A 20,187-nucleotide genomic window follows, 5' to 3' on the forward strand; every position below is an offset into this window, starting at 1 on the left:
TATTACTGTAGGTGTAGCTCTCTTTGAATAAAGTGTACTGTCATGTTCAATTGTCTTTAAATTTGTCTTGTTTTGTTTTGTTTTTTCTAACCACAAAAGGATATCAAGAAGGGTTGGGTGTGAGTTGGGTGGGGATTTGTTTTGTTATGTACTTGTTGTTTGTTAAATGCCAATAAAAATAATACTAAAAAAAGAATTTAAACATCTAAAGTGCCTAAAGAAAGAGTACTGTATATGTTGCTTGTATTCACCTGAACAGTGTTCCACAGAAATCAGATTTTTCTGGGAGTTTTCATTCCCACATGGCATTGATACATTATCACAAGACCCCAGTTTTCCAAAAATTAGTCTTCATGCAGCAGTAGATATATACACAGACACACAAGAGTATAGAAAATACTTTTAGTGTTTTGGGCTCTAGTTATATACACATCTTTCCTGCAGTAATGACACCATGAAAAAAAGAAAAGTTTTGAAACAAATCAAAGCAACTACAACACAATGACATAAAGTGCTGAGTGGAAATTCAGTGCATGTGGCGGTTATAAAATCAGACAAAAGCTTCATATTTTCAGTAGCAACGGAAGAATGATCAAACATGAAAGACCCTGTTAAAAAAATAGGTATACCCAGTAAAAAAATACTAAAACCGCCATCCAGTGGCACGGTGCTGATATTTGATTCATATCTTATAATATCTGTAAACATTCTCATTTTCATGGCTTCACAATGCAGTTTATGGTAATTCACATCAACGTGCTTTCCTCCTGATCCAGGTCCAAACTGTTCTGGCAGTGCAGACAAGGATATTTATCAATACCGAGGCAGAAACATCCGCTGCTGGAGTCAGCTGAACTACACGGTGGGTAAGAAGGGGGACAGTTCCTTCTCATTCCATGCGGAAATATTGTTGTTGTTGTGTTTCCTTGACCCTGTTTAAAAAGACAACAAAGGTATGAGAACAAATGAAGGGATCCATTTTGACACTTTCAATTTCAGTTTTACTTAAAACATTTACTTGACGTTCTATTAAAACATTCTCTGATGTGTTGTTCTTGTAAATAAAGGGTATATTCTCATAGGTTTTTTCACCACTTTACCCATTTCTCCATTAGAAAGTCACATATATAAGATGTATGCAAACCCACCCATTAACTGTGTGAGCTTTTATCTGGAATACTGCATGCAACACCCAAATGTTAATAATGTCTTATTTTAGTATGATTATTGACAATATGTTAAGTAGAGCTGAAACAATTATTTGGTTAATTGGTTAGTAGATCAACAGAAAATTAATCTGAAACTATTTTAATAATTGATTAATCACTGAAGTTATTTTTCAAAACATTCCCTGAATCTACAGCTTCTTAAATCTTTTCTTTCTTTTCTTTTCTCTATATTTACAGTTAACTGTGAAAAAGACAAAATAAGCAATTTGAAGATGCCTTACTGTAGGACTTCAGGAAATTTTGCTGAGAATTTTTCACTATTTTCTGACATTTTTACAGACTTAACAATTAATTGATTAATTAAGAAAATAATGCGCAGAACAATAATGACAATCTTTAGTTGCAGCCTCAATTTTAACATATTAAAATCTAACTTATGTTACCTTTTCTGTGACAGGAACAGCGTGTTTTCCTGGCAGAGACAGTGAGGTGGATGAGTCATTTTATAATAACTTTCACAGATATTTTGAATATGACACAAATATGTATAAGAAACATCATCTCCCTTTACCACTGAAAGACGTAGAGTGCAGTCATCATCAGAATAGATACAATGTCCACTGTAATCCATAATATTTGGTATTTAAGACGTTCCTGAAACACACAGACATGCCCTCAGGGTCAAGGTGTGTCACATATGTTGGGAAACACTCCTCCAACCTCCAGTACAAATATACGCTTTAACCGATGGGATTATGTCTGTGCAGCTATACTTGTTGCTCACCATAGTCCAGTCAGGCCGGTTCATGTCTTGTAGGAGGTGGCAGGAGTTGGTGGTAACAGAGCTGGCTCCCGCGCACCACAGCAGAGAGAACAGCCAACGCTCATTAACCACCCATAGGTTCACTGTTATGTTTTTGCTCCGAAGTTCCCTGTTAGATACATTTGAAACAGAACATAGAAGAAGTAGGAAATGAGTAGTATATAATATTGGAAGACAGGAATCATTTATCACAGTGATTCAATATCATTTATAATATTGTTTATTGGTATTAGTATTGTTTGTATCTATGTGTGTGTGTATCTGTTAGTAGGTGCACATATGTATGCAGGTATGTATACATATTGTATGATTGATTCTCTTTTTATTTTCCAAAACAGGTTACAATGTAATATTCATGATGCCCAGTGGAAACATTCCTGATGTACAAAGAAAGATAGTCTGTTGATGTTTGGTACAAACTTAAATTAAGAACATATTGTCTGAGGACAAACAACTACAGTGTGAAGCCTTCTGTGAAGCAGAATTTATCCAAAAGTCAAAGATCTCTGTGTGCACAGTTATGTTCAGGTAAATTACCATTAGCTATAGAAACAGGCAGGTTTACTGGTCTCCCTGAAGAGAAAATGCTCTGTTTGCTGTGTGACTTAGGTGAGACTGAAGAAGAGACTGATTCTGTTTTATTGCTCATTGTATGATGACTTAAAGGCTGCACTATTCAGTAAAATGTCCTTAATTTCTGAGGAGTTTTTCTGGATGAATGATTATAAGAAACTTGAGCTGTGTGTCAGGAAGGGAGCCTTTTGTGTGGCTGATTTTATTTGTAAAGAAGACAAAGTTCTTTGTTTGAAATGTAAAGCGAGAAGTTTTATTCTTGTCTGTGTTTGATTAATGTTTCACTGCTGCAACTATATTTTGGTGTCTTGTATGTCCATATGGCTCTGGGCATTTATATGTGCATGACACAATAACTAACTAACTAACTAACTTATGCATGAGAGATTTTTTCTGTTTGTTTAAATTGCAAAATCAATAAAATATAAATAATTAGAAAAATAAATACATCTTTAGATCTTCATGTAATACATCTTTTGACTGTATGCATACATGGAATGGATAGCTATGGATATATGGATTTATTATGTATGTTCATGTGCAAACAGTGTCAGTTTGTGCTGTCAAGTGATTAGTTTTAAGCAGGTGATGAGGAAAACACACCTGTGTCATAAACCAAAGGCAACAGTCCACATGCAGTGTCTTCAGTTAGCACTTCAGCACTTTATTACAGTAGCCCCGAGGTGCAAAACACAACATTTCACAAAACAATTTTGCACCTCAGGGCCACCATATTTTACCATAACATGTTTCTACACTGCATTTCATTCTTTAGCATGTTTTTAAGGCTGGTTTGCTCGACAATTAAACGACACTCCCGGGTTGGAACATTATTTGAATGTCATTCCCTGGAGGCCGATCCTTCGTCTCTATATTCAGTGCCAGCACTGTGTCTCAGCATGTTACAGATACACTCCTAATTAACTCACTACTGTGCTTGCCCCCTGGCACCACTACATACAATATAATATGGGTGTATTTTGTTTGTTTGTGTGTTTGTTTGTTTTTTTTGCCTGATTTTTGATGTAGTCAACTTGCTGTACTTCACATTCAGGTGGTTCCCTCCTTCCTTAAGCATATCCCTTACATTATCATAGATCTGGATGAAGCCTGGAGCCGTCATATTTACATACTCTCTTTGTTTTGGAGGAAGCCAGAGGACCTATTAAAAGGAAAATCCATTACCTTAATAAACTTTGCAGAATCATGAAATATGTCTATCAAATTCCACTGAAGAAATTAACAATAGACTTACCAGACTTTGGTCAATGCCAGACTCCAAGATGGTGCTGACTGTGTCTATTGTATCATTTTCTGGGTTGGAACAACGTAGGTCAAATATCACTGAAATATTGTGCTGCTTGGCAAGGTTGAGGAGCTGAAGTAAGGAAGGTATCGTCTGATTCCTTGCTATTTCCCTCTCCTCTTTTGAGAGTTGGGACACTGAATGGAAAGGATCTGTCTGGATATCACAGAGGTTAGGACAGGATGTCATTTTGTCATTAGTTAGAACATATGATGTTAAAAGAAGTCAGATAATACATCTTGTAGTACTGTAGAACTGTGTGATACAGCTTCATGTGCAAGTATGTAAACATTTAAATCAAGCCCTCACCTTTAGGAACCATTCACCTGCATTCAGACTCTGTAATTCTTCCCAGGTCAGGTTGGTGCTGTGGCTAAATTCTCTATCAGGGAACATCTCTTTAACGTTTGTCGTTCTCCTCAAGAACCCAGAGGAATGGTCATGCATCAGGAAGGGAATTCTGTCTTTACTAGGTTAGAAAAAAACAGTAAAAATTAACATATGTGAAGACAAAACAATTGCAATTTAAAGCATAAGGCTGGTGATTATATTTTTCTTATTGTCAACAAATCTCATGTGCGGAGCCAAACCAACAATGAACTGCAAAGTATTGTGTGTCTATCCAAAAGCACATATGTTCTATTCCTCTGTGCCATAGACCTCTGTTGTTGTTCAAAAACTATTAAAAACACGTAAATTGTCACGGGTTCACCGTCTTGAGTATTGCCTTAGTTCCTTGGAGTTGTCTGCCTGGTTTGTGACCCTGCTCGTTTTTTTTGGACTGATTAAAGTATTTTGGACTCTGCTCCTGTCTCTGGTATCGTGCTTCTGGGTTCTGAGGTTCTGAGTCGTTACATAAATAAGCCGCACCGCTGCACTGGGTAGCCAATTTCTTACCTGAGTGTGTGTAGCTGGTTTTTCAATTTTTTTATTTCTTTTCTGTCCTATTATTTTTATTTCTTGTGTGAATGTGTGTGTTTGATTTTTTTTTTATTATTAGTCTTTGAAGCAATTTCTAAACAAACTACCATAACCTTAGTCTTCAGGGCAAATGAACATGTCACCTAGTGCAGTGGTTTGACTCACTGATGTGTTTTTTAATTGTTTTTGGACAAAAACAAAGTCTACGGTATAGGGGAATAAGACATATCAGGCTTTGGATGAACACACAATACTTGTAAGTAGGATGAGTTCATTGCTGGTGTGGCTCTGCACACAAGATTTGTTGACAAAAAAAAAAAAAATCTACAGTGTTATCCTTCAAATGTACATTAAAGGTACCCTGTGGAGTTTTTTGTAAATGTAACATATGCCTCTTGCATGTTACATTAAGTACATCATTTGAGCTTTAAATGGTCACTATGTCTAATAGCAAAATCTTGTAATATAGGATATAATTTTGTGAGTAATTTTACCTTTATTTAATAGTTGTAAGGTGTACATATTTGTGTTGTTTTCATATTTTTATGCTGTTATCTTATATTACATATTTAATACCTGCCCACACAGTATCCAAGGTAACGATGCAGCTATAAAGCCCATCACCGGGGGAACAAGTCAGATCGGGCTTGTATCCCCCAGGTGAGTGTGTGACTGTTGAATGGAAACCTGTAAATATTAATGTATAGCTGATCTGAGAGAGAATGAATTACTAATTATAACTATATTGACATTCAGAGTGATTATCTATGTGTACTGATTCATCTGTATCAATAGTGTCTTTTATGTAATTTGTAATATGGTAAGTCTTTGATCCTGGTTAAGGTTAGACCGTTGGCCATGTAATTTGTTATTTAACAGTTATTAACAAAAAATCACAGAAATCATTTATTAGTATTGTAAGTTTCCTTTGATTATGATTTTATTTATTTTAAATAGTTTTACTGAGACCAAGCTTGTATCCCCCAGATCCCGAAGTGCTTGTAAGCAATAAACAATCATCATTGAATCGACATCGGAGCTGACTGTGTGTCTTTGTTGGAGTTAACGTTTCCATCACTGTAGGGTACTGGAGAAATACAATTTTTTACTGAGCTTTGACAATTTTAGATCATTCTCAAATTTGTGCCTAGTTTATAAAATTTTAAATGGTTTGGCCCCTCCTCCACTAAGTGACTTTGTGTACACAGGCTCAGTAAGTTCTATTAGATCCTCTATACAAGATTGTACCATACCATTTTGTTGCACTGCATTTGGGCAGTCAGCTTTCTTTGTGAAAGCCACAACTCAGTGGAATGCCCTACCTGTTTATATGAAGAACTGTAGTTCTATCAGTACATTCAAGGCCAAACTAAAAACATTACTAAAGACCAATCACCTGTGTGACCACTGAGTCTACTTGTGTTGTTAGTTTCTGATTGACATTGTGGGTGTATGTGATGTGCTGTTGTGTGTAGCTTTGTATTTTGTGTTTTGTATGGTGTGTTCTGTGTGTTTTTTTTTTGTTTTTTGTTTTGTTTTGTTTTTTTGCTTTGTACTGTTTGTTGTTGTGCTGTGGTATGTTTAGATTGTGGGGGACTACGGATGCAAATGAGCTTTGAGCTAACTCCGGTACAGTGCATCTTTAATATTTAAAACTGCACACCGTCCCAATCAATAAATCAAATCAAGTACTAACTGTCAGCTGTTAGTCCACCATCATCATCACAACACAACGCAGAGATTGTAGGCTGTCACTATTATCAGCCATATAAAAGAAAAGGAACGGGGGCATTATAAACTGTGAGGTTGATATAGTCCCCCGTTACATAAACAAACAAAAGTTATGTTTGCATTCATTCAACAGTCTTCTTCTTTACTGCCTTTGTTTGAGCTTTGCTGGATTATTTAGCATAACTGCCACCAACTGTTGATCAGTTGAACAGCGTAAGACCATTGGCAGGACTCTGTATCTGTTACCTGTTGGTGCGCATGTATGCATGGGCATCCTCGTGTGTGTGCACGAGATACTAACAAAACGGGCACCCACTCTTAAAAACATTGGTCTATAGCGCTATTAGTGGTCAAAAATTCCACAGGATACCTTTAAGTAATTTATGACCCTTATTGACCTTAGTGGGTAAGAGCATTGATGACAAGATGGTAGTATATTGATAGTAGCAATTATGTGTTATGGAACAGTAGAAATCATCGTTATTTCCCCTTAAAAAACTTTATACATATGCTTTGGTATTACAATTCAGACACAAAAAACTCCTCTTAAACATGAACCCATTTTCACTGTACCTGAGCTGCACGTCTGTCTCAAAGGCTGTCACGCCGCACGCTATGCTCCTATTGAATGACATCATGGTGTTCTCCGGGGCCAGCTGAACACAGTGAGGACAGATGGGTGAGACACACTCATGTGCTTAAACTCATAAACTACCCCAAAGCTGTGTGAACACACACAACCCCATACAGAGTGTTAAATTGAGCCTATTGGTGACCCAGGAGCAAAGCAAACTAACAAGAAGCAAGAGCAACACAGCATATGGGGCCCTCACATGACTGGACATGTTCACACCTGAGCCAGGCATAGAGTGTTTGCTGCAATGTGAACACATGAAAATGCAAAGTCATATAGTGCATATGATGGAATATACTGTATAATTTGTTTTGAATTACAGAAGATGATGATATTTGCATGGATCGTAGACACATTTTCTGTTTGGGTCACTTAAAAGTTAAATGATAATAACTTGACTAAATTAACAACAAACCTGAATTAGAATTGCTATGCCTCAACTGTGACAGCTTTTTCCAAAAGTGTACTAATGACAACATGAAACATGGACTATTTGTGTCTTTAGGGTGTTGACAAAGTAAACAGGATGCTCACCATCGGTGCACCTCGGTGGCCAACAAGCTTTGGCTTTTCAGGTAATTCCTGCAGTTTTATCAGACAAGGTGAATCAATAAGCAACGGACACAGGAAGATGGCTGCTGACACCACAACAAACACCACTGCAATCAGGAACTTCGAGTCTGGTGGAAACAAGAGTTGAACAATAAGATAATAGTCTTTGGTTATTTACATTGCTTTGAGTCTGAACAGAGGGTTTGTACAGAACTCCCTTATGAGTATTATTTATACTGTGGGAGTATCATAAGCATCAAAAGTGATTTCCAAATATTTGTATCCTTCTTTTGTATGCCTTTTTCCCTTGGAGGAATTGACACATGAATATTTCACAACATTGTTTCAGGCAACATGCAACATTTCTGCAGAGCGCACAAACTCTAGTGTGCTATAATTTAGAGGGTTTGAGAACAGATCCTCAACAACATGCTGTATTATTGCAACACATCCTAAACATAACACAAGACACAAGAAGATTGGTGGTGCTGGTGAATTTGTCTCTAATTTTGTAATTTACTGTAAATTGTAGGAGCCATAGCCTTAGCTGACAAACATTTAATTAGCATCATTAAGATGTTCTTTTTTCATTTCATATCTCTACCTTTAATCCTTTATTTATTTTTATTCACTCTGTACTTCAACCTATAGCATTAGCTCAAGATAGTTAATCTTTATCTTATCTTGCAGAAACAGTTTCCTCATTCTCAAAGTTGAGTCTTTTAAGTTTTGGCAAGCAAGTGATGATGTTTCTGTCTGGGAAAAAGTTGTGTCTGTATGCAGTTTTTTAATTGCTTGTGACTCATGCCAGTGTGTGCTTTTAAATGGGAGTTCTTCCTTGCTGCTGTCGCCAAGTTCTTGCTAATGTGGGAATGTTGGGTCTCTGTAAAAGAGTCTAGACCTGCTCTATGTCAAAATGCCCTGAGATAATTTCTCTTGTTCTGTGATTTGGCGCTATATAAATAAAACTTGACTTGACTTGACTTTTTGAATGATGTTAATGTGAGACATACATTTGTCCTTGGCCATGTGGAAGCCCTGGAAGACAAACGAGCTCAGCAGGGTCAAAGCTCCGACGGCTCCAAACTGCAAGAAAGGAGCTGTGGCCTGCCAAGAGGTCGACATGCACATCAAAAACACAATCAGAGCCATGCACAAAAACACGTGATTATCATTCCCATGTACTAAACTATTATCCTTATTGTACCTGGAGTGAGAGAGGAACAATTGGCCATTCTTGTCGCCACTTCAGACTGATTCCTACAACTCCAAAAGAAATGAATAGCACACCAAAAAATAACAAGATCTGTGGAAAAAAACCCCAAAAACCCAAAAATTACATGTGGTGAGAATGTGGTAAGAAATTTAACCTCAATATGATGATGAGGTTTTGGAAAAGAGTTGAACAGATAAATATTTACAATACCTTATGCAGCAAATGTAAGTTGAGTGGTTCTCTCAAAGCAACTTGGATCAGTGCAAAGACCTGTAATGAACAGTGTTGAATGAAATTGCAACCATAATTTAAGACTGGAAAAATAAACAGCCAATGATGTCTGTATGATGTCCTGCAGTTACTCATCACATCATAACTGTTAAATTGCAAATTATTATATTCTCACCAGCAGCAGAACGCAGTAGCTGGTTAACACTGCGGAAATGATGATCACTACCATGAACCAGTTCACCCACCGTTTCAGTTTTGCGAAGCCCTCCCTGATAAAAGAACAATAGAGGGCACAACAGGGTTAGCGGAATAAAGGTCACCAAAAAAAAGAAACAAAAGAAAAAGAAAGAAAAGAGAGGATTCTGGGCTTTTGTGCTAGCCACAATGTGGGCAATGAGTGTGTGTGTGTGTGTGTGTTTGTGTGTTAACTCACCAGTTAACATCTTCTCGGTCATTAAAAGTAACCAGACAAATGTACATCCAGCATAAGGAAAGCAGGGAGACCACAGTGACAACTGAGAACCAACAGCATGCATACTAGAAAAGAACAGGTGGAGTATAATTTGCTTTCAGTTTTTACGCTTTCATGCTTTTATGAGTAAAATAGTGATAAAAATCTTGAATATTCCATGTGTGAGTGAAAGTATGTGTGAGTGAAAGTATGTATGAGTGTTCTTCCAGGGTGAACTTGATCTGAGAAGACAATGCCAAAATTCCAACATTTTTTCTTAGTCTGTTTCGCTCTGTGCAATGTGTCGTGACATTTTAACACAAACAGCCCCTTCATTTTCTTTCACCATCAACAACACACCTCCACCATCCACTATATTCTCGTTTCTTGTACCAAATGACAAGCCGCCACCATCCTCCCCCCTCTTTGTAATCCTGTTCCAGATAAGTCCATAACAAGCCTGTTAGGGCCTGTGAGTTTGCTTATTATTCTTGGAACGTAAATGCATATTTAGCATTTTAATCATCACTTCATGTTTTCTTTCCATAAAATGTTTTCCCAAAACAAAGGTATTCACTTTATTTTAAAATGAATTTAAAGAAGGGGATTTGTATAGGTCATAGGCAATATTTTATATTACTGAATTCAGCCTGGTGGAATGTTAATCCCTGATTAAAGGGATTTGTAAAGGTTATACTGCGGTTATCTGAAATCTATAAAGTAATTTGGATCAGATTATCACATACTACAGTGCAGTAAAGAAGAAAATTAAACTTTTACAACATCTATGACTTATCTGAATGTACTATTTATCATATACATATATTTCTATTTACATACACACATATTCAGTTTGTGACATATATGAAAATATGCTCCCAAAACACTTACTTTTCTCTTATTTGTACTTGACTTGTTCCAGTGGCAGCTATACAAGCCCCTGCTGCAAACTAGGCAGCAACTATTGTCTTGCGACATCCCCTCTTCTCCTCATTCACTGTGTAAGGAATGCAGATCCTGTTCTGTGCAGTCTGGATACCTGATACACGTAGCCAGAAGAAGGATGGAGGAAGCCCGGATAACACTATCTCTGGATACTGAGGAGCTGACCTCATTCACTGCTCTCAACCTATGGAGTGCAGGAGAAAAAAAAAAAGGGATGACTGTGACAGAGAGCAAATGGAGGGAGAGGGAAAAAGGGGGTTTCTTTGGGTATTAAGGCAATCCCTGCTCAATAACACCATCAATAGAGCCTGTGTGCAAAGGGGGTATAACCACTGGGAGCACTTACAATGGCCAGCACCATGGGGTATTGAGAGAAGTGCACAGACTGGCGTGAGAGTGAAGTCACAGTTTGAGCCTTTGCTGCGCAAACAGACGCAGTGACAGGCACATCCATGCACATAGAGGGGGTGGAGAGACTAAAATGTCCTTGTAAGAACAAACAGTTTACTAACTAGCTGAGTGCAACCGAGCTCTCTGGACATGGATGATGATTGGAGTGTAACTCTGGTTTGCTACATTTCCATGATAATAAGCAGCAGCCTGGGAATGGGCTGCAGTAGGAATTTAGTAAACAGGTTGGGACATATCGTTTTACAGCTGCAACGGGTTTCAGTCCATTGGACGTGGGAAATTAAACATATTATTTGTCACCCACCGAAAAGACACATTGAGCAATCTGGGTTTCCATTGTGAAAAGGCAATACGACCAACTGTTTTCTTGTTTGACTTGATTTGACTTGGAGTCTTGCCAGCTATCTTTTCACATGAATTGTTCATTTTGTTTCGATGGTTCAAACCCTTCAGGGCAACAAGTTTATAAATGAGAAGCAATAAGTGAGTTCAAGGTTAGGGCATAAATTTTGAATAGATCAAGCAGGCCAAGTCGAGATAAAACCTAACCATCACTTACCACTCTGTATGACAGACAAAACGACATCTTACCATTAAGCACGACTGAGTTTCTTAAAAAGAAATAGGAGATTACCATAAAACATGAGCGTGCTTGGACAGGCTGGCACGTCCAAATGTCACCTTCATGAAACACAAGACACCTTATTTCAATAAACAAGTGGAACATTTACCAGGAAGTTTTAAACCTGAGATGAATGTTGAGTAATAATCATAATACGTGAGCAACCAGAATGTCAACTGCTGATAAGGTGACAAAAAGAAGTGCAATAAAAAAGTCCCCACTAGGATCATGGAACAATTAAATACTTCTTTATGGTTTAATGCCTAACCACAGTGTCCTAGTCAAGTCCCTTTTTAACATTTTTATTTATTAATGATTCTCTTATTGTTGCTCTGGTGTTGCCAGAGGTGGCGCTGTCATGTCTTGCATTGTTGAGTAGATTAAAAGATACACACACAAACACACCTTGCCAATTGGTTCATCCACATTCTGTTATCATGTTATGCTCGTTTGGCTATGTAAACTCCAGTTAGGCACAACAATGTAGTGGGTAATAAAATTGATGATAAATTTTAAAAAATTAAAAAGAAAAACCCAATGAGACAAATATATCCAATCAAATAATAATAACTAATATATTTTTATGCACTGAAATATGACAACAGAAATATTTTTTAAATCATTTTCAAAAGATCTTTTACAGTGACATGACATAAAAAGACACAAACACCTTAGTAAGTCAATTTCACAAGCTCTGAATCTCATAGCAGCTGTGATCAAAGATATTTTTTTCACACTTCAACAAAAAATTTGGAAATAGAGCCTGTAAAATCATGTGCATCGCCTGGCACTCACATGCCTTTTATATGTGCAATATGTGCTTTGGTTCTGTCCGGGTATTTCCTTTTTATTTTTATCTGTCTTGTGATTTTATCTTGATTTCTGGAACACTGCTAAATATGTAAAACAGTTCTCAACAGGTGTACAGTGTTTTAACATTATTTGTCATATTCCTTTTTTTGAAAAAAAAAAAATCCTCTGTATATCTCTTACAGGATCAGAGATGGACTTTGTTGAATTGACTGGCTTCTCAAGTTGTTTTTCAATTTTCTTTTTTTCTTGCTGTGGTCATTATGTTCAAATGGCCAAAGAGTGCCACACGGAGTTGTAATCTTTAGCACTTCAATAAATAAAAAACAAAAATAAAAAAAAACAAAACAGCTAACCTTTATCCAATGAAACAATGTTCAATAATACACAAATTAATCAAACGGTTATGATGTGAAGAGACATTCAATCAGAAGCTTTAGTGTGGATTCCTTGTGACCACATGGTTGACTACAAAACCATTAATGTCAGTCACTGTCAGTGCAGTCAAGCAACAAATGTGAGGTTGTCCATGTACACAATGATTCATCCATTAATAGTTTAATCCTTTGCACCAAGGGACAAAAATCCATTATGTATTTAATCACTTATCAGAGGGTCCATAGGATGAGGATGAGGTGCACAACATATGCTTTTATATAGGATAGGCTACCTTAAACTGTATCTATCTATCTATCTATCTATCTATCTATCTATCTATCTATCTATCTATCTATCTATCTATATGTGCATAAGCAGATTTACTCACCATAAATCCCTCTCGGTCGTTAAATTCTCCGTGGACAACGTGGAAAAAACAGACTCACACGCTTCTTGGGAAAAACACTCTCTTCGTCTGTCATCCCTTCCACTCTGCGGATCCGTGGACTGAATGTGAATGGTCCCACATGAATGACTGCGGGTGAAGGGGTGTTACCCGAACTGAAAGGGAGGATCCATTAAGTTCAGCTCAGGTACTTCACAACATGAAGCGAGTAGGTAGGACAACTACAGAGCTACAAATAGCCTTGAGCTTATGAGGATAATTTCGCTCCTCAAGGTCACTTTTACCAAAATACATAAAAAGGGTCAAAGATGAAGCTATAATATCTTAAACTGAGATTTAAACAAACAACACATTTATTGAAGATAACACCTGGGCTTACTTTTGATTTAGTCTCGAGCGCACCAACACCACCGCGTGCCTTTGATGTGGTAGTTACGCTCATTACGGGCTGGCACCTGCACAAACTTTGGTGGAGAAGTAAACTTAAACGCTATTATGATATTATAATAAAACAAATAGGGCGGAAATTGTAACAGTAACAATGCAGCCAGTAGTATTGTAAATATCTCATTGAATAGTCCAGGAATCACATCATAGCTGCCACAGAGTTTTAGATGTGTCGTGCGTGTTCTTTTCATGCCTTTCAGCAGTAGGTTTCTCTTCATGTCTCTCAATGTAAAAAAATAAGCTTGCACAGACTTGAAATCTGTTTTGTAAAGCTCCATCACAGTGAACATAGGGTCTGATTTAATTCTTATCAAAGGGATTATTCCTCGATGAAGCAACGCAGACTTGTCAAATCAATGTGCGCTTCTGACTTCATCACACGCAAGAGCAAAAGCGCACATGTGAGGCTTTACTCTGATCAAGCGCATCTCAAGGCTCTGCGAAAATGATTTTCATAGTCATTTAAAAGAGCTTGAGAGAACTTGAGCTGTCTGCTGCTGTCAGCTGAAGTAGGAAAAATGTGTAAATGAGATATTGTAGCAGATGTAAAAGCAAAAGTGAAGTTAGAAATACCAAAAGAATGGTCTTCGTGAATGTGAAATCTTGATTTTGGTTCTGGATCTACTTTCTATTTCATTTTGTGAAGAGGAACGTGTTTGTGGTTAATGTGATGAGATATGTAAGAGGACATGAATAGTGAGCTGAACTGTCAAGGTACATTTACGTTGCATGAATTAGATCTATAAAGATCCATGACTATTTTTCTAGGAATTCTTACCTACGTCTCAGTTTACGCAATTCTGGTCTCTCAGTTACGCACAACGAATACTGTTTGTGTAAAAATGTACAGAAAAGAGGAAATAGGGAAATTACACACTCACTGGCCCCACTGAATCATTTGATTGTTAATACTAAAGCATCAATGTGTAAGCAACATTTTCCTGCTGTAGCTGCTGGAGGTGGAGCTGGTTTAAACTACTTTGTATACAGTTGGTTAGTAAGTTATGGTTGAGAGGAAGATGAGTAGGCCTAATGATCAATGGGAGAGGAAAGAAAAATAAACCGAGCTCTGAATCACAAATCTGTTCTCAGTTTTTGAAATTTTCCTGTAATCTTTGATTTATGGTGAAATATTGGAGCATTTGAAAATTTGTGGAAATTAAACCATGTGAGAGGCTTAGAGGGAGAAATCACTATTTGATGGAGCTGTTAACAACTCATAGACATCTGAAATGTGACCCCGACTACACACTGCTTTATGTAAGACGTCAAAAGCCAAAAAGGTTGGAAACCACTGGTTTCATCTTGAACCATGTGTTGTGTTATAAAAGCTTGTTATATTATCCATTGTGTCAAATCTTCATCTGAAAAGTAATTAAAGCGTCAAATAAATGTAGTGGAGTAGAAAGTACAATATTTCCCTCTGCAATGTGATGAAGTGTAAGTATAAAGTAGCATCAAATGGAAATACTCATGTAAAGTACAAGTACCTCAAAATTGACCTTAAGTACAGTACTTGAGTAAATGTACTTGGTTACTTTTCACCACTGTCTAGTTGACTGTTTTCTGGCACAGTGTGTAATACTTGAGTAGTAAAACTGGTTTTATTGGATTTGTTTTGTTTATTTTGTAACAGACACTAATAGACACTGTTTCACTGCACAGTTGGTAAGCGTGTAGCAGAGTTTACAACACTTTGCACGCAAATAGTTTCTCACACACACACACACACACACACACACACACACACACACACACACACACACACACACACACACACACACACACACACACACACAAAATACTTGGCCTCAAGAGGAATTATGAAAGATTTAAACATCATGTTCAGACAGGTGGTGGCAGATGGGTCACACTCCATTACAGTAGGTGGCGATAAAGCTCCGGATCACAGTCATTGTTTACTATAACACAAGAAGCAGTGCTCGTCGCTGGCTTTCTGGCTAGCTTGGTGAGATTATTTGTTGTTTTTTATGACACCTACTCTGCGTTTTCCTTTTAGAGGTTACTCCTTATCTTCATCGTTATAGCTCAGAAGATGATAGTAGTGATTTATGTCTTTCTGTATCATGTGATTAACGGAGCAAAGCGAGCTCGTCCCATTAGAGCTGAAGTTAGCTATTAAGCTAACTGTAGCATTAGCTGGCAGTTACCCACAGCTGTTAGGTAAAACATGATTCACTTTATTTTATTATTTTTATTAGATCTAGATGTCCTTCAGTATATTTACATTCGCCCCAGGATCTTCATTATGTTGGTTGTTTTGGAAATAGTTGTCAATTGAAGTAAGTTAACTGATAACATAACATACATTGTTATGTTTAGTCTCCTTGGTCGTTTTGCTGTAAGTAATGTTATATGCATGTAGTTTGTAATAATGTGGACTCATTAATATTAGTTACCTCAGCTGAACAACAACAAGTAGTGAACTAAACCTTAAGACCTTAAGTTGTGGACAAAAACCAAGTCTTTGTTTTTGTCCACAATTCGAAGATATTCAGTTTATTATCGTAAAAGACTAAAGAAACCAGAAAATATTCACATTTGAGGAGCAGGAATCTGAGAATTTGGACATTTCTTTTCTTAAAAAAATGGCTCAAACCAATAATTGATCATCAAAGTTGTTGGTGATTTATTTAATAGTTGTCAACTAATCAGTTAACCGACTAATTGTTGCAGCTCTTCTAATGATGCTAGGGGTTAACTAATACTTTTCTTTCTTTAGGTGTTTCATAAACGATGGATCAGAAAATTCCTTATGATGACTACCAGCTCCCAGTGGTGTTTCTCCCCTCTTATGAGAACCCACCAGCATGGATACCTCCACAAGAGGTATGTCACATCCTACTAGAGCCTCACTGTGTGCTTCAAAGCCAAACATAACTTTTCTGCTGAACCGTCCAGTTGCAAAGATGCAAAACAGTATGTGATGTCCCGTAACACCAATTTATACAGGTTGTTAAATCTTCCTCACAAGAATAGTTGAGCTCTCTGTGTCATGATGCCATCATTTTGGAAGTGGTACAGTATCACACTTTTCTGTGTGATATTTTCAGCGAGTTCATCACCCTGACTACAACAATGAGCTCACCCAGTTCCTACCTCGCACAATTGTACTGAAGAAACCTCCCGGAGCACAGCTGGGCTTCAATATCCGCGGGGGCAAAGCCTCACAGCTGGGAATCTTCATATCCAAGGTGTGTGTGTGTATCTCTGGTGTTTGGTGTGTTTTCATTCATTCGCTAATTGTGTGCTTTTCAAAAATTTCCACATTGTGATTTCTGTGTGTGTGTGTGTTGGCAGGTGGTCCCAGACTCTGATGCCCACAGAGCAGGGCTACAGGAGGGAGACCAGGTTCTTTCTGTGAATGAGGTTGATTTCCAAGATATAGAACACTCAAGAGTAAGTCAGAGTGGTACTTCCATGTTATTATTATACAGTATACATCTATATAGAGGAGTGTTATTGATATTGAGAAATGAGGGTGCACATGTTAATAGATATATTTGAATTCACATCAGTTGTTGATGACATCTTCACTGTGTACCTACAACAGAGTGCAGCTTCAACAAACATGTGATATAATTTTCTCTCCAGAATGTGGAGGATATTTATATGATACTATAAACACAACTTTTCAACTGAGATGTACAACAGGTATATTTATAAAAGATATGACATGTATATGTTTGGCAAATTATTTTTCTTTGTAAGTCACGGCCGATTACTCTCTAAAAATATTTGTCCTTTTGGGTTATGACACCGTTACACAAATCGAAGTATCATTATGCAAACAATGTTAAATATACAAAAATACAGCAGGCATCCACCGAGTCTTTGTCGGTGCGTCATAGCTGATCTGATCTCCCTGTGAAGGGGCAAAGATCACATTACCTCATTAAGGTGATCCCGATGTGGTATTTCTGACAACATTTGTGTCCTATCAATTGTTAATGAGTAATAACTTTTTTAATGTACTGTATTAAGTTTATTTCCTCTTTCTTTTTAGGCTGTAGAGATTCTGAAAACTGCACGAGAAATCCTGATGAGGGTTCGCTTCTTTCCTTACAGTAAGTCTGGTTTTACAGATTGCTATTAAAAAGCATTATGGCAATCTGAAAGTCATATAAATAGTCTGTCAGCCTCCAGAGTTGACATTTGCTATAGCTTTGCTTTACAATGCAACTATGAATGACCATTTATGTAGTTGCATCATTTCGTACATATAGGAATACTACTGAATACTGTTTTTAAATTTGTATTATTAGGTAAAATGCCTAATAATACTTCTATCTATACTTATTGTGAATATACAGTCCAGACCGTAAGTATTTGGACAGTTACACTGTCAACTCTGAGCCATGTGAGAGTTCTTTTGTGCGTGAACTAATGTTGAAACGACACACAGCTGCTCAAGAAACATTTGGTAGCCGAGTGTCTGGTTACGTTTGAATCCCTTAACTTTGGGCACCACGTGTTAAAAGAGCTATATCTCCCACACAGTTCTTTCTATAAAGCTGAGACTTGACACTTGAATGTAGTATCCCTTTTTTTTGTTTCAGATGAAATGTCCTGAAGAACAAAAACAATGTAGCTTACGGTCTGGACTGTTTAAGGCTTTCTGATCTAAAAACTACATTTAGATTTTGGTTACAGAAATGATGCCCATGTTTAAAAAAAAAAAAAAAAAATCAAATGACTGATTTCATTTATGTTGAGAGGATACATCCAGTAACTATGGAAAAAAATGTTCATTATGGTAATAAGGTATGCATAATTTGCTTTAAAATACACATAATACATGTCGGAAGATATGTTTAATTTGTATTTGAGCTATTGGGGTCACTGTTTTCCTTTTTCTGCCCCTTTTCTGTTTGTACTGTACATCGTATGTCAGCAGCATCCTTTTTATTTACTATTATTATTATTATCATCATCATTATTATTATTAAGTTTTCTGTACTCTATATATGTTTTCAAAAAGCCCAAATAGTATTTCCTGACCATAAATTGCAAATAAATCCACATATACTGTATAATAAAGTGCTAATATATGTAAAAAAAAAAAACCAAAAAAACAACTCAAGTGATAGAATGAAAATATAGGCCTGTTTTCTTGCTTTGTATACAAACATTACTCGTGCAATCAAATCTTTAACAGCAGGAAAGTCAGAAAAAATAAAATAGGATAAGATAAAATGTAATTCATCCTGGAGGCTATGTTTGTTCCCGTTTGGGAGTGATAGCAGATTCTAATCAGTTTTGGATTTGGACCGTGGACTGTGCCTTTTGAAACGTCACAATACATACGCCTTACCAAAATGACAATAAAAAGATGAAGGGTGTGGAAAAGAAAAAAGCTTCTGTGAAGAACAGATCTGTCTTTGTTGGAGCAAACCAAAAGAATGTAAAGCTTGTCAGCGCTTAAATGCCAACAAGTTAGAGCACCCACGTACTGCAGCAAAGATAACTATCTGCCTTACCTTACTGCATGCCTTCAACAATGAAACTGGCTTTTGAGTCATACTGGTAGACTAGCAGACTATAATAACATCTCTTTTGGTATTGTGACGCTGTTGTATTTGTGTGCTTTCATCAGACTACCAAAGGCAGAAGGAGAGGACTGTACACTAGGCGGCAGCATTATCAGAGAGAGCGAGGTGGACTGACACATCACTGCACCGTCATCACCCTCCTCCCACAGACTCCGGCCTCCATTCTGTCTCAGCTTCAAGATGACTGATGTATGACTAACAGACTCATTCACAGTCCTTCATGTTATACACTCAGTTTCTGCTCTAATCTACTGTGATACACGATGATTGCTACTCCATCAGGATGTTTCACAGAAAATCCTTTTTATAGGTTCTTGGCATTCAGAATTTATAAGCAGAAGCTTTGCAGACATATTATATGATAAATTATAGAAGCGACATATATTTTTTGTCACGTATAACATTTATAGACCCTGAATAATTTAACAAAGCATTTACTCACTTTTCCCTTATTAGATTTTTCTTTGACATATACAGTAGGGACCTTTGGAACCTACTGGATAGACAAGTTCAGAGTAGCACTTGACACTGATATAAAGTAGAGACATATTTCTCTGTATATGTAGAACATTGTGTATAAAATGTACATATGACTTAGATTTCAGTACACACTGACACATACTGTAAGGTACAAAGACAGCAGGGCCTTACGTACTGTAAGAGCAAATGAAAAGTGCAAGACTTCTGTTAGAATTTCAACTAAATATCACTGTGAAAATACTGTTTTTAAATGTCCTTAACTGTGTAAAAAATACACAGTAATGTAAATACATTTCCATGAGTGCTTTTAAGGGCCCAACATCACTCTGATCTTGTCAAGTAGCACATTTAAAAAAAAAAGTTACTTTTTCATACATTGTGATTTATATGATGAATTCATTACATGCATGTATAGCTTCTGAGATGAACTATGGATTATATTGTATTAATTTATGTACTGCAAATTTAAGGTGACATAATGTCGACAAGGAAAACTTCCAACATGGGA

The 20,187-nt window shown here is 36.9% G+C and overlaps 2 protein-coding genes and 1 long non-coding RNA gene across 5 annotated transcripts; 2 read left to right on the forward strand and 1 right to left on the reverse strand.

The window, feature by feature from the left end:
• Positions 1-388: 388 nt before the first annotated feature.
• gdpd2 (glycerophosphodiester phosphodiesterase domain containing 2) lies at positions 389-13,638 on the reverse strand. Its single transcript, XM_044363381.1, has 17 exons — positions 13,559-13,638; positions 13,162-13,334; positions 10,499-10,736; positions 9,590-9,693; positions 9,332-9,425; positions 9,136-9,195; positions 8,917-9,015; positions 8,723-8,816; positions 7,692-7,837; positions 7,097-7,179; positions 4,181-4,340; positions 3,821-4,027; positions 3,579-3,727; positions 1,954-2,101; positions 1,741-1,823; positions 1,613-1,641; positions 389-932 (listed from the first exon to the last, which is right to left on the reverse strand). The coding sequence occupies exons 3-17, from the start codon at positions 10,583-10,585 to the stop codon at positions 856-858; spliced, it is 1,620 nt and encodes a 539-aa protein (XP_044219316.1). The 5' UTR covers positions 10,586-10,736; positions 13,162-13,334; positions 13,559-13,638; the 3' UTR covers positions 389-855.
• LOC122990190 lies at positions 779-3,487 on the forward strand. The gene is made up of 3 exons (XR_006405283.1): positions 779-862; positions 1,627-1,658; positions 2,331-3,487. It is a non-coding gene; the product is annotated as an uncharacterized LOC122990190 (long non-coding RNA).
• Positions 13,639-15,491: 1,853 nt separating the features above from the next.
• On the forward strand, positions 15,492-20,049 carry pdzd11 (PDZ domain containing 11). 3 transcript variants are annotated; one of them, XM_044364047.1, is made up of 6 exons: positions 15,492-15,595; positions 16,370-16,476; positions 16,701-16,841; positions 16,948-17,046; positions 17,654-17,714; positions 19,244-20,049. In XM_044364047.1, the coding sequence occupies exons 2-6, from the start codon at positions 16,384-16,386 to the stop codon at positions 19,276-19,278; spliced, it is 429 nt and encodes a 142-aa protein (XP_044219982.1). In that variant the 5' UTR covers positions 15,492-15,595; positions 16,370-16,383; the 3' UTR covers positions 19,279-20,049. The 3 variants fall into 3 exon arrangements, with proteins under 3 accessions (XP_044219982.1, XP_044219984.1, XP_044219983.1); XM_044364049.1 differs by lacking the exon at positions 15,492-15,595 and adding an exon at positions 15,605-15,810; XM_044364048.1 differs by lacking the exon at positions 15,492-15,595 and adding an exon at positions 15,860-15,929.
• Positions 20,050-20,187: the final 138 nt, after the last annotated feature.

This window comes from Thunnus albacares, chromosome 10 (genome assembly GCF_914725855.1).
Source record: "Thunnus albacares chromosome 10, fThuAlb1.1, whole genome shotgun sequence".
NCBI lineage: Eukaryota > Metazoa > Chordata > Actinopteri > Scombriformes > Scombridae > Thunnus > Thunnus albacares.